General features: G+C 45.5%; 1 protein-coding gene across 2 annotated transcripts in view; it reads right to left on the bottom strand.

Moving 5' to 3' along the window:
• Positions 1-435: 435 nt before the first annotated feature.
• PARP16 (poly(ADP-ribose) polymerase family member 16) overlaps positions 436-13,837 on the bottom strand; it is a 48,784-nt gene continuing 35,382 nt past the window's right edge. The window contains exons 3-6 of one of the 2 annotated variants that reach the window (XM_030189777.1): positions 12,960-13,166; positions 10,203-10,374; positions 8,089-8,233; positions 436-1,106 (exon numbers count right to left, since the gene is read on the bottom strand). In XM_030189777.1, the coding sequence (XP_030045637.1) occupies positions 962-1,106; positions 8,089-8,233; positions 10,203-10,374; positions 12,960-13,166 (669 nt within the window). In that variant the 3' untranslated portion in view covers positions 436-961. The remainder of the gene's footprint in view (positions 1,107-8,088; positions 8,234-10,202; positions 10,375-12,959; positions 13,167-13,837) is intronic. The other variant, XM_030189778.1, reaches the window with a different exon arrangement.

Genomic DNA, 13,837 nt, shown 5'->3' on the forward strand with positions numbered 1-13,837 from the left:
GGTTTCTGAAGTTCCATTGTTTTCCTCTGGGTTTCAGAGAAGGACCGCAACGCTGTGGCGTTCGGTTATTTGAAGCACGTTACCAAGAATTGTTTCTGAGTACAGGGTTCTTTGACCTTTCGGGGTTATAGTTTAGGTTTTTTCATTGGTTGCGTTTTGCTTTGTTAAGGATTTACTGGCTGCTTGGGGGTTGGCTGCTGGCTTATGCTAGGTTCAGTTTTTGTGTTCTCAGTCTCCCTCTGCTGGTAGGCGTGCATAACCCAAGCGTCTTGACCGGTCTGGAGGGTCTAGAGGAAAGAAAATTAGCAGGTAAGATCTAATTTCACCTTTTGTGACAAGCCATACTTTTTTTTTTAAGGCAGCCGGGGGGGGGGGGGGGGGGGGCAGGAGGCAGGGTGTGAAGTTGGATTCTAAACCACCAAATCACATGACTCATAAAAGTAATGCACAAGTTTTATTTCAGCAAATAAAAAAAACACAGCTGGATTATAAAGGTACAAATACAAACCTGGAAAAACTGATTTGTCAAAGATACAGTCGACTCTGATGCAATCAGGCTGCTCTTAGCACTGTGCACTAATGCATCCCACGTAACATCACATGAGCAAGCACCAGGGTTGTGACGGTTTTGCAAGACTATTACCAACCCACGTGGAAACTCAGTGCAAGTCCCACAACATCAGTCATGAGATCTTCCTAGAAAAATGGTCCATACAGGCAGTCACGCTTCTCCCGACAAGGCAGTAAAATCTTAACATTAAAATTCACTTTCAGCTGTTCTTCTAACTGAGAAGTAGGATTTGCTATGTCCATATGGATTCCTGGATTACAATTTTTGTGCAACACAAAGTTTAGCAAAATATAAAATGGTGAGTTGGGGGTGACATTTGTTACTACTGCACATTGGGTATTAAGTGCAGACATTAAGGCATGTGGTAAGAAGGAAGCTGAAGCCACCAGTTCATCGTTTCCATTCAAAAGCTTTCTTCCAGTAATAGAGGAAGGCAGGAGAATTAGAGAAACTGATGATAACCAGCAGCAGGAGGTAGAGTACCATCAGGACAGCAAAACGATGGCTGGAGATCCATGAAGGACGGCTACAGCTTCTAACAACAACAAAAAAAGACAAAACAGTGTGTGAAATCCACATGGAATGCACTGGAGTTTAATCAAGGTGGTACAGAGTTACATAAACAATCATCTATGAAGAAACCAAAAACAAGACATTTTGATTCTACAATCTCAAGATGATGAAAGTTCTTCCTCTGTCTAGCCATCACCTGATAACTTTCACACTTACCTCCCTACCTACAGTCTTGTCCATAAGTATTGCCATACTGGGAAAGACCAAAGGTCCATCGAGCCCAGCATCCTGTTTCCAACAGTGGCCAATCCAGGTCACAAATACCCGGCAAGATCCCCAAAATGTACAAAACATTTTATACTGCTTATCCCATAAATAGTGGATTTTCCCCAAGTCCATTTAATAATGGTCTGTGGACTTTCCTTTAGGAAGCCGTCCAAACCTTTATAAGCTAACCGTCTTGATAGGCACCCTAAGCAATGTTGGAAGAGAAGCGAATTCTAAAATGCCGAGCCATGTCCCTTGTGTCTGCACAGTAGGACAGGCTTCAAGAAGCACGACCCTTCTCCAGTGAGACCCTCATGACTGATTGCTCTTAACTGAACTAGTAGTAGAGGAATGGTGAAAGGTTTCAGCCTATTTACCTGCTTTGTTAATACCCTAAGGGACATACCCCTACTCAGGTTTTCCAGTCTGTGTGTACCCAACAACTAATCCTTCCCCCCCTCCCTCTTCTGCCTGTTATGAGTCCACCCAATGGTCAGCTTTTTTCTTATGTTTAACAATTTCGTATTGATGACAAGTCCAACAATATGAGTGTACAAAGAATCCAATAGCAGAACATACATAAAGAAAACGAATATCATGGTTGTTTTTACAGTTTTATCCCCCCTCAAACCCACTATTCCAGTTTAATCATGTTAGTGATAACACCAAATAGAGAACACCAAATGGCTAAACAGGTATCATCAACAAAATAAGTAAGAAAATTACCCCCATCCCATCCCCTAAAAGGTCTCATCTCCCAACCTCTCCTCCCTGGAAATCTCCCTCAATTGAGACATAACTGTGAAGGGGGAGAGAGAGCTCCATTTCATCTGACTGGTCAGCATTCTTTTAATGACATGGTCTCCCTCTAGCTCTGCGAGGGGAATTATCTTACATGCATTTTAAGACTGCTTTGAAGACATATTATTTCAGGGCTGCCTTTGGTTTTGACAGATGAAAGCGTCTGCGAATTATTATCTATTCCTTCTTCAGTTAATGTGTCTGTGTGCAAGCATTCTTCTTGGAGTTGGTGTCTACTTTCCGATACTGCAATGGAGTTCTTTTCCTTTTGACGGATTTTAGTCCGTAAACAACTTTGGTCTTAACTAGGTACGGCAGTACAGTAAATGTTGTCAGCAGGCCACCACCTTCAGGCCTTCCTGCAGGTATGAACTCGGCTGACCCTGGAAGGGCCCTTCCCTGGACAAAGCACTCCCAGAAGTACAATCCAAAAATATGCTTAAAACTGCTTTATTCCATCAGCAAGGCCAAGACATTTCATCTTCCAGACAAAGTCCTTGGTTACTACTACTACAAATCATTTCTATAGCGCTACCAGTCGTACGCAGCGCTTCACAGTTGAACATGAAGAAAAGACAGTCCCTTCTCAAAAGAGTTTACAATCTAAATCAGGACAGACAGACAGGACAAATAAGGGATAAGGGTAGGACAGACAGATAGGACACATAGGGAAAAGAGACTATTGAAGAGGAAGACAAGATAAAGGTTACGAGCAGGTGACAAGTTAGGAATTAAAGGCAGCATCAAACAGGAAGGCCTTTAGCCCGGATTTGAAGGCAGCCAGGGATGGAGCTTGACGTAATGGCTCAGGAAGTCTATTCCAGGCATAAGGTTACATCACATACACCCCTTGTTCCTTCCCGCCCCCCCCCCTCCCCCCCCTCCCCCCCCCCCCGCCAGCCACATTTCTGGACACAGTTCAAGTCACTCACTGTTTCCCCAGCATGTACTCACTGCTTCCTAGATTGGCATGACTTCTGGACACAGTTTAACTCACTCACTGCTTCCCCAGCATGGCATGACTTCTGGACACAGTTTAAATCACTCACTGCCTCCCCAGCATGGCACGACTTCTGGATATAGTTCAAATCACTCTCTGCTTCCCCAGCATGGCCAGGTTCCTGGACACAGTTCAAGTCACTACCTGTTTCTCCAGCCGGGTCTGACTTCTGGCCACAGCTGAAATCATTCACTGTTTTACAGCACGGCACCTCTCTCCCCCTTGAGTGGAACAGCTGCTTAACTTTTCCTCCAAGCCTTCCCCAGCCTTGAAGAAGGTTTGTTATGAAGCCTTTCAACTTCTTCCCTTGTACCTGAGCTAGAGCACCAATCTCCATGGGCTCACTTCCCCAGTCATCTTGGGCTTGGATCTCCTCTCCGACCTCTTTCTCCTCCTCCCATTCCATGGGCTCCTCTCCCTTTATGGTCCCCAGCTGGTCCTCTCCCTCCTGATTATTCCTCCTCAGCCAATCCCCCCTCCTCTCCCTTGGGATCCTAGGACTTGTAGTTCCCTTGCTGCTCCCTTTGCTTGCCTCCAGGGCTTTGCAGGGGTTCTTGGGAACTGTAGTCCTCCTCCCTTCTCCGGCTCTTGGGAAACTTATGCCTCCTTGGGGGCACGGCTTCCCAGCCCCTAGGATCCTGGGACTTGTAGTTGGAATCCCGGGTATGAAACCTACCCATCTTGCTCCTCTCCTGGATCCCTTCTTCCCTGACCCTCAGGGGTTCCTCACAATGTATACACAAACATAGGAGCAGCTGATGTTAAACCAAAAGCTCAGATTTTAAAGTTACTAAAAATGTAAATTTTTTTTTTTTTTTAGCTACACTCAGCAATTGAATTTTCTACTTGTTGCTTCTGTTTCCTTAGGCAATCCTAATATTCACCTCTTCTGCCTCAACTATTCCACCTTGGTTTCATTGAACGTATATCTCCTTGTAGTGAAATCCAGCTTATTCCATATAAGAACTAATATTACAAAATAAAAAATAAAACACTGAAGGCCTAAGGTCTGCACAGACCCCCCCCTGCTAGGTACAAGAGATGCAGGAGAAAACAGAAAATGTGTTAAAAACCCCCATGGACAGACAGCTTTCAGGTGCTACCATGTTCCTGGTGAATGTTTTATATATGGGGGGAGAAAGCTGAGCCTTCCTCTGAACACAGACATAATGGTACTGTTGTCAGTACTGAGGACAAGATGTTGGATGTGCCCAGAAGAATCAGTCTGTAGTAAAATACATCCTTAAGACAGTGCTTCCCAAGTCGGTCCTGGAGTACCCCTTGCCAGTCAGGTTTTCAGGATATCTACAACGAATATGCAGGAAAGAGATTTGCATATAATGGAGGCAGTGTATGTAAATCAATTTTATGCATATTCATTGTGGGCATCCTGAAAACCTGACTGGCAAGGGGGTATTCCAGGATCGACTTGGGAAACACTGCCTTAAAGTATAGTTGATATACATGAGACTTTCTGATATTACTGCAGTGTTTTCAACAGTGAGCAGACATGGTGAGTTCATGACTATACTTTGGATACTATGGATTTTAACTAGTGACTTTGCTTTATTCTGTTTCCTTTTATTTTATACTAGTAAAAAAGGCCCGTTTCTGACACAAATGAAACGGGCGCTAGCAAGGTTTTCCTCATTTAGCAGTTGCCTGTGAGGTGCGATGCCCCCCCTCCCGGCAGCATCCCACCCACGGCGATGCATCCGGCCGCAGCCATCCGACCCACCGTGCCCATCGCACCCACCTTCGCGTTGGTTTGGCGGCGGGGGACCCGGAACCCCGCCACAAGTCCTGTGTGCTGACTACTGCGTCATCGTCGGTAGCTGTGCAGGGCGGAGTTCTGTGCGTCTGACGTCATGCACGTGTAGGACGTCAGACGCACAGAAGCCCTATCTCCACAGGCTAGGAACGCCGAAGATGACGCCGTAGTGAGCAGACAGGGCTTGTGCTGGCGGGGTTTCGGGTCCCCCACCGGCAAAGCAACGCAAAGGTGGGTGTCTCAGGAGGGGGTTGTTGCGGGGGGGGGGGGGCGGTATTGGAGGTCCTTGTTTTCAGCTGCAGTTTTGGGGGGGGGGGGTCAACAAATCTGTGGGCGGGGCTTGTATTTTTTGAGGTTTGGTGCGCGGGGGGGGGGGGGGGGGGGGGGGGGTGTTGGATGTGGGAACAGTGGTCTCCGGAGTCATTTGCACTCCGGAGCTTTGGAGATGCGTCCCCTTTCCGCGGGTGGGTTGGCAGGGGGAGGAGTACTACTCCTATTCCCCCTGCGTGGGTGCGAACCGTTTGTTTTTTTTTTTTCCTGCCCTCGACGTCATGACGTTTGACGCGAGGGCAGGGCACGGGTCTGTGGGGTGGCTTCACCACCACGAATCCACGAACCGTTCTGGGAGACTGACTGACTTCAGTGATGTCAGTGTCCTCAGAACGTTGAGGTTGCTTTTTATTATAGTAGATATATTATATTATTACTATTACATTTGTACCCCGCGCTTTCCCACTTAAAGCAGGTTCAATTTGTCTTACATAGCAATAGGGATTACAAAGTATTAATAGAGAAAATATAAGTAAGTATAGCAGGATAATAAAAGAGATAGGAAGGTAGAAATGGGCAAGGGTGAAGGGAGTAGGAGAGGTATGAGCAAGGGTAGGTGAGCACTGGAGGAGGGGTAGAGGAGGCGGGAGGGGAATGGGACACGGGATAAGCATAGGGAAATTTGGTGGGAGATGTAGTCTGGGTCTTTATCTTTTGGATATGTGTTGGGTAGATGGGTTCATAGGATTAGTTTGGGACATTTGGGTAGGCTTGTTTGAACAGATGGGTTTTTAGTGATTTCCGGAAGGGGAGATAGTTACTGATTGATCGGATAGGTCTGGGGAGGGCATTTCAGAGTTGGCTGCCTAAGAAGGAGAAGTTGGATCCATAGTAGGTTTTGTACTTGAGTCCTTTGCAATTAGGGTAATGTAGGTTGAGGTAAGTTCGCAAAGTTACAGACATGTTTCTGGAGGGAAGGTCAATCAGATTGAGCATATAGCATGTATAAATTAAGGACCCTGTATACTAAATCGAGATGTACTGCACATTAAAAATTAGTGAGCGCTAACAAAAGAGACACCCGCTATATTCCTATGGGTGTCTCTAGTGTTAGTACGCGCTCATTTTTAGTGCATGCTGAAAGGTTTGCATTCCTACAACCAAGGGTATAGCCAGACTTCGGCAGGAGGGGGGTCCAGAGCCCGAGGTGAGGGGGCACATTTTAGACCCCCCCGGCGCCGCCGACACCACCAACTTTGCCCCCCCCCAACCCTTTCGACCCCCCCTCCCGCTGCCAACCCACTGTTGCCTACCTTTGCTGGCGGGGGACCCCAACCCCCGCTAGCTGAGGTCCTCTTCTTCCCGCAAAAGGCTTCCTTCTGTTTCTGACGTCGAAGGAAGCCTTTTGCGGGAAGAAGAGGACCTCGGCTAGCGGGGGTTGGGGTCCCCCGCCAGCAAAGGCAGGCGACGGCGGGGGGGGGGGGGGGTCCAGGGCCAAATATACAGGGGCCCAGGCCCCCCTGGCCCCACCACTGCCTACAACGCGGCTTAGTAAACGGGGCCCTAAGTGAATACGGGTTATCTGGAGCTGTTTATAAACAGACAGAAGGTTTTCTGCGAAATAGATCATACTGTGTTAAGAAGAATAACATCTTTTCATTTACTTGGAGACCAGAATTTGGTGTTCCACAAGGTTCACCATTGTCTCCGATTCTTTTCTATGTGTTTATGAGTTCTTTGGGTTTGGTTTTGGATGCATCTGGTCATTGTGGTTGTACATATGTGGATATCGAACCTAATAATTGCAGATTTTTCAATGTCACAAAATTCCATTTCTGAGAGTATTGCTTTGATTCACTCCTGGGCTAATTCTCATCTTTTGAAACTTAGGGCCCTGTTAGTGTTTTTAACGCGCACGCTAACTGTGTAGGCGCCTATAAGGATACTGTAGGCGAGTACATGATTAACGCGCATTAAAAATGCTAATGCGCTATAACGCGGCTTAGTAAACAGGGTCCTTAATGCAGCTTAAGTTTTCTGTAATGATGTTTCTTTAGTTCCTAGTAGTGTAACTATAGCTTCTGGAGAGCAGCTGAAGTTTGAAAAATTTTCCAAGGTTATGGGAATTATTCTGGACACTCGGTTGATGATGGATTTACAGGTAAATTATCTGAGCAAGAAGTTATTTTTTAAACTATCTCAATTAAGAGCAGTAAGATCTGCTTTCTTTACAGAACATTTTCGTATACTGGTTCAGGCTATATAATATTGCCACAATTAGATTACTGTAGTACTTTATACGGTGGAATAAATTCACGACTAATTAATACATTGCAATTATTGCAAAATACCACAGCTAAATTGTTATATAGTTATTCATGTTATGACCATGTGATACCGCTGCTTAAACGATTACATTGGTTACCAGTTTCTGCTCAGATAGTTTTTTTAAGATTGCCTGTATTGTGTTTAACATAATGCAGGGAAGCTGTTCCTCTCTCTTTCCGCAGTCGATAGATTATCCAGCATTGCGAAGGAGCTCTCGTTTCTATTCTACTTTGTTGGTGGGGTTCCCATCTGTTAGGAAAATTTGTTATAAAGGGATCCATGATGATTCTTTTTCTTTTCAGGCTAGTAAGTTGTGGAATTCCAGACCTGTACAAGTTCACGTGATTCCTGGTTCTTTACAATTCTGCAAGGAACTGAAAACTTATCTTTGTGATAAATATTTGAAAGACTAATTTCTATGAACTTTCCTACCTTTCCAATTTATGTTTTATATTTATGTAACCTGTTTAGACTCCTTATTCATTTTAGCGGGGTATAAATACCCTGAATAGAACAGAACAGAATAGGCTGAGAATCTGCGCTGATGAATCCACTGCTACTGCTTACCTCTGTCTGTTCTGCTTCTGGGAGTAGAGCAGGAAATATTTCAAGCGCACAAGCTGATTGTTTGTTACGACAAAATATTTATGAGGCACATCTCCCCCTTCACTGTTCCGGACCCGTGCTCGCTTCCTGTCCTGTTCTTCAGAGCCTGATGAAGGGACACAAATGAGGAAGCAAAGGCTAAATGAAAATAGTATTTTTCAAGACATCAGACCATAAGTTAACGCTCTACATTCCTGACTCAGCTTCTTCTGTACCTAAATGTAACTCACCTTTACTTTCTACTGGAAAAGATATGAGCTAAAGCCAAAATCCCCTTCCCTTTCCAATCACCAGAACCTTTTAATTAAGGAGCCAAGGTGAAGACTGGATTATCACTAGAAAGACAAACTGCAAACCTCTAACATGGCTCAGCCTGCTTCTCCTGTGATGATCCCTTCCCCTCGCCATCCATGAGGATAAAACAAGGATTTCTTTCACTAGTGTTCCCATTTCTGTTCACTGACACTCAATTTCATCTGTAGTTAGCATGGACACCAGTCAAAATCAAGTGGAATATTTGAAAATCTGTGTTCAAATTCATTTGATCAGAACGCCTTGAATTCTGCTTCCAGGCCACGCACAGAGAAAGGAAGACAAAATAAGAGACTCATTCCCCACCTCCCTCCCTTGCCGAAGGCACTCTACCTTATGACAGGGGTATTCACTCTCAGTCCTTGGGGGCCTCCAATGGGTCAGGTTTCTCAGGTTCCTTTTCCCCTAAACCAACCTCTCCTCTTCCCCCATTCTCTTTCTCTGTGGATAACACTCTCATCCTCCCTGTCTCATCAGCTCATAACTTTGGGGTTATCTTTGACTTCTCTATAACATCACAAAAACTCGTCCCATCCTTTCTGAGCACACTACCAAAACCCTTATCCACACTCTTATCAGCTCTCGCTTAGACTACTGCAACTTGCTTCTCACAGATCTCCCATTAAGGCATCTCTCTCCCCTGCAATCTGTTCAAAATTCTGCTGCATGACTTATATTCCGCTAATATATGCTCATATTAGTCCTTTCCTCAAGTCACTTCACTGGCTTCCTATCCGTTTTCCGCATACAGTTCAAACTCCTCTTATTGACCTATAAGTGCATTCACTCTGCAGCTCCTCCACTCTCATCTCTCCCTACACGCCTCCCCAAGAACTGCGTTCACTAGGTATATCTCTCTTATCTGCACCCTTGTCCTCCACCGCTAACTCCAATTGTATTTACCATAAATGTAACCCATTCTATCACAATTTCACCTTGTATTGTTCATATCTGTATTTGTTCAAACCGGAATCAGCTAACACCATTCACGGTACTATGTAAGGCACATTGAGCCTGCAAAATGGTGGGAAAATGTGGGGTGCAAATGTAACAAATAAATTCCTTGTATCTTGCTGCAACATATGCCTGGTATAGACTTCCTGAGCCGGTACGTCAAGCTCCATCTCTGGGCATCTTCAAATCTAAGCTAAAAGCCCACCTTTTTGATGCTGCTTTTAACTCCTAACGCTTACTCACTTGTTCAGCACCCATGCTTTATCATTTCCACCTTAGTAATTCCCTTATTTGTCCTGTTTGTCTGTCCTAATTAGATTGTAAGCTCTGTCGAGCAGGGACTGTCTCTTCATGTCGTGTACAGCGCTGTGTATGTCTAGTAGCACTATAGAAATGATTAGTAGTAGTAGTATATGCATGAGTCAGACTGGCATGCATACTTCCTCCATTGTACACAAACCTCTCTCATGCATATTCAGTAGGGATATCCTAAAAACCAGGCCCATTTACAGCCCTCAAGCACAGGGAGTGAGTGCCACTGCCTTATGATGACAATTTACCCAGATTTAATTAGCAATAATAATTCACGCCAACTAAAATGTTTCATTACACAGAGCTAGCATGCAGTCTGGGTGGAAGGGTCTCCACCAATGGGCAGGGAAATCATTCTGCTTTAACGGCAAGAACAGCTTAAAGTATTTATTTTCTCCAATAGTATCTGTCTCCTTCAGACTACAGCATGTTCAGCCTGTTAATGCCTCTAAAACCACTGAACCTGTACTTTGCCCCAATCAGTCCAAACTCCTCACCTTTCTTTTTCACCTGGCACTTAACATCTGGGTGGTCGATAATCTCACAGACAGCCACACAACTGAGTCTTGAGCCCAGCAGGCTATGTTGCCAGCCTTGCCCATAGGGGCTGTAGAGCAATGCCAGGCTCAGGTCACTGGTCAGATAGGTTCCTTCCCCAAACAATGAGGTCTGTGACAGAAGTGGGAAAGAGAGGGCACACGGTTAAAGCACAGCAAAAGCATCATCTTATTTTTATCCTAAAAAGCCATTATATGTATCTGAGACACGCAATATAGTGCTTTTCATTGCTCCTGCTTCCGCTTTTTTTTCTCAATGTGGTCACACTGTTTAATATTATGAACACATAGAGGGGCATAATCGAATGCGGACGCCCATCTCCATGGGTGACTATCTCCGAGGACGGGTCCGTGAAGGGGCGGGGACAGACCGTATTTTCGGAAAAGACGGGCGTCCATCTTTTGTTTCGATAATACGGTTGGTGCCGGGCAAATGCATCGGATTTGGGTGGATTTGAGCTGGGCGGTATCGGTTTTTAGCGATAATGGAAACCGAAGCCGCCCAGCTCAAAAACGAACAACTCCATGGCATTTGGTCGTGGATTCGTAGTGCACTGGTCCCCCTCACATGCCAGGACACCAACCGGCCACCCTAGGGGGCATTTGTAAAAAGTAAAAAAAAAATTTAAATACCTCCCAAGTCCATAGCTCCCTTACCTTAGGTGCTGAGCTCCCCAAATCCCCCCCCCCCCAAAACCCACTCCCCACAACTCTACACCATTACCATAGCACTTATGGCTGAAGGGGAGCACCTAGATGTGGATACAGTGGGTTTTGGGGCGGTTTGGACGGCTCCCATTTACCAGCACAAGTGTAACAGGTAGGGGGGGATGGACCTGGGTCCACCTGGGTGAAGTTCACTGCACCCACTAACAACTGCTCCAGGGACCTGCATACTGCTGTGATGGAGTTGGGTATGGCATTTGAGGCTGGCATACAGGCTGGAAAAAGGTTTTTAAAGTTCTTTTTTTTTTGGTGGGAGGGGGTTAGTGACCACTGGGGGAGTCAGGGGAGGTCATCCCCGATTCCTTCCGGTGGTCATCTTTGCAGTTGGGGCACTTTTTGGGGACTTGTTCGTGAAAAAAAAAAAGGGTCCAAAACAAGCGGCCCAAATTCTCGCTACTGCCGCCCTTCTTTTTTCCATTATCGGCCGAGCGCGCCCATCTCTCCTCGGCCGATAAACACGCCCCAGTCCCGCCTTCACCACGCCTCCGACATGCCCCCGTCAACTTTGTTCGTTCCTGCGACAGACTGCAGTTGGAGGCGCCCAAAATCGGCTTTCGATTATACCGATTTGGGTGCCCATCTCCCGATTTGGGTTGAAATATGGGCATCTTTCTCTTTCGAAAATAAGCTGGATAGTGTTTACAGGGCTCCACCAGCTCTGTGCCAGAAAATACATATAGTTACAACATTCTTATCCCAAAGAGCTTGCAAATGAGTGTAAGGTTAAAAGGAGTTGCTTGAGGTTACACAAGCCTCAATTCAGCAAAATTCCTGCACCAACTAAACTGTCAGATAATTAGAGATTAAGGCTTGCAACATTTTTCCGCATGTGCAAACATAACAGTATTTTCACCAGCTTACACGTGAGGATATGCATTCCTGGGTCACAGGGATTTACTTCTCCTCATACCAGCAAGGGTTTTTTTTTTTTTTTTTAAAGAAGCCCTTGTGAGTAGGCCAGAAACAGATTCTATAAGAGCTCTGCAATCTCTGTGATAGGGGATTCAGCAGATTGCCAAAACCTGTCGTTTCTTTCTCTATCAACAAAATCCGTCCCTTCATCTCTGAGCACTCTACCAGAACCCTTACTATAGCGCTACAAGGCATACGCAGCGCTGTACACCATACACAAAAAAGACAGTCCCTGCTCAAAGAGCTTAAAATCTAGATAAGACAGGTAAACAGACAGAACAATTAAGGGTAAGGGAATAATAGGTGAGGTTGAAGGGCAGGGCAAGTGAGTAGTGGTTAGGAGTCAAAAGACAAAGTCTTATCACCTCTCGTCTTGATTACTGCCACCTGCTTCTCACAGGCATCCCGCTTAGCCATCTCTCTCCTCTTCAATCAGTCCAAACCTCTGCTGAGCGACTCATTTTCCGCCAAACTCGCTATGCTCACATTAGCCCTCTCCTTAAGTCACTTCACTGGTTCCCTATCCGTTTCCGCATTCAATTCAAATTTCTCTTATTGGCCTATAAGTGAATTCACTCTGCCGCTCCCCAGTACCTCTCCACTCTTGTTTCTCCCTACGCCCCCCCCCCCACCCCCGGGTACTCCGTTCTGTAGATAAATCTCTCCTGTCTGTCCCTTTCTTCTCTACAGCTAATTCCAGACTCCGTTCCTTTTATGTCGCTGCACCTCACGCCTGGAATAGACTTCCCGAGCCTGTACGTCTAGCCCCGTCTTTGCCGTTTTCAAGTCCAGATTAAAAGCCCACCTCTTTGCCGATGCTTTTGACTCCTAACCTCTATTCTCTTGCCCTGTCCTTTTATCCTCACCTCTTTATTCCCTTACCCTTAATTGTTCTGTCTGTCTGCCTGTCTTATCTAGATTGTAAGCTCTTTGAGCAGGGACTGTCTTTTTGTGTTTGATGTACAGCGCTGCGTATGCCTTGTAGCGCTATAGAAGTGACAAGTAGTAGTAGGATAGGGGTCATTTCTGACGCAATGCCTTATTTCTCACAGCTTGTACCTTGTTGAGGTGACAGTGCAGGCCACTGTGAAGGATGGAATGGAAGTTTTCCAAACGACTCCCATGGAAGGCGTAGATAAGGTCTCGGTTTCCCCTCACATCTGCAAACTTGGTGTTCGTCTGGTCACAGTGCACTATTTCAAACAGGAAGTCAGGGCTAGGCACAGCAGAACTGGAAAATCCTGTCAGGTCTCGGACTCTCTCATACTAAAACAGCAAGGGATTCTAAACCTTATTTTTAAGTAGACATTAACCTTTAACACGTCAAAAGTTCGTTTCTAAACTTAGGCTTCGTTTCCCTGTATAACGAAAACTGTCCAAGATGGCAGATACTACAAACAGCTGTATAACCTTTATTTCTAAGCATTCGAGTGCACCACCATGACACTCGATCTACTTTCTAGAGAGAATCCACCTACGTGGAGAACTCAGTAGGTCCCATGGGCGTAAAATGAAAATAAAAATAAAAAAAAGGTGGGAGTATGAGCCAGGCTATCCAAAGACTCCCAACTTTTTTTTTTTTTAATCTATTCGCTCTACTTTACCACTGTATAAATAAATAACACTCTATCAAAAGTCTAGCAGAAATGGGCTAGTTCAGCAGTTCAGTGCTTCTTGTGCATAGTCTTGTGGAAGATCCATGGTTCAGCCCTCAAATTAGGGTCTTCTGTTTCCCAAACAGGAGGGGAATAATGTGGAAATGAAGGGGAGGCAGACTGGATTTGACATTGGTCGAGGCTGACAACTAATGGATGGAAACAAGGCCCATGACTGCAGGGCTCACGAAGCAGCCCTGGTCCAGAGCAGTTGCTACAATTACCAAACTAGGGATCTCTTTTATCAAGCTGCGCTAGCAGGATCCCGTGTGGTAATGCCGA

This window comes from Microcaecilia unicolor, chromosome 1, assembly GCF_901765095.1.
Source record: "Microcaecilia unicolor chromosome 1, aMicUni1.1, whole genome shotgun sequence".
In the NCBI taxonomy this organism is placed as follows: Eukaryota; Metazoa; Chordata; class Amphibia; order Gymnophiona; family Siphonopidae; genus Microcaecilia; species Microcaecilia unicolor.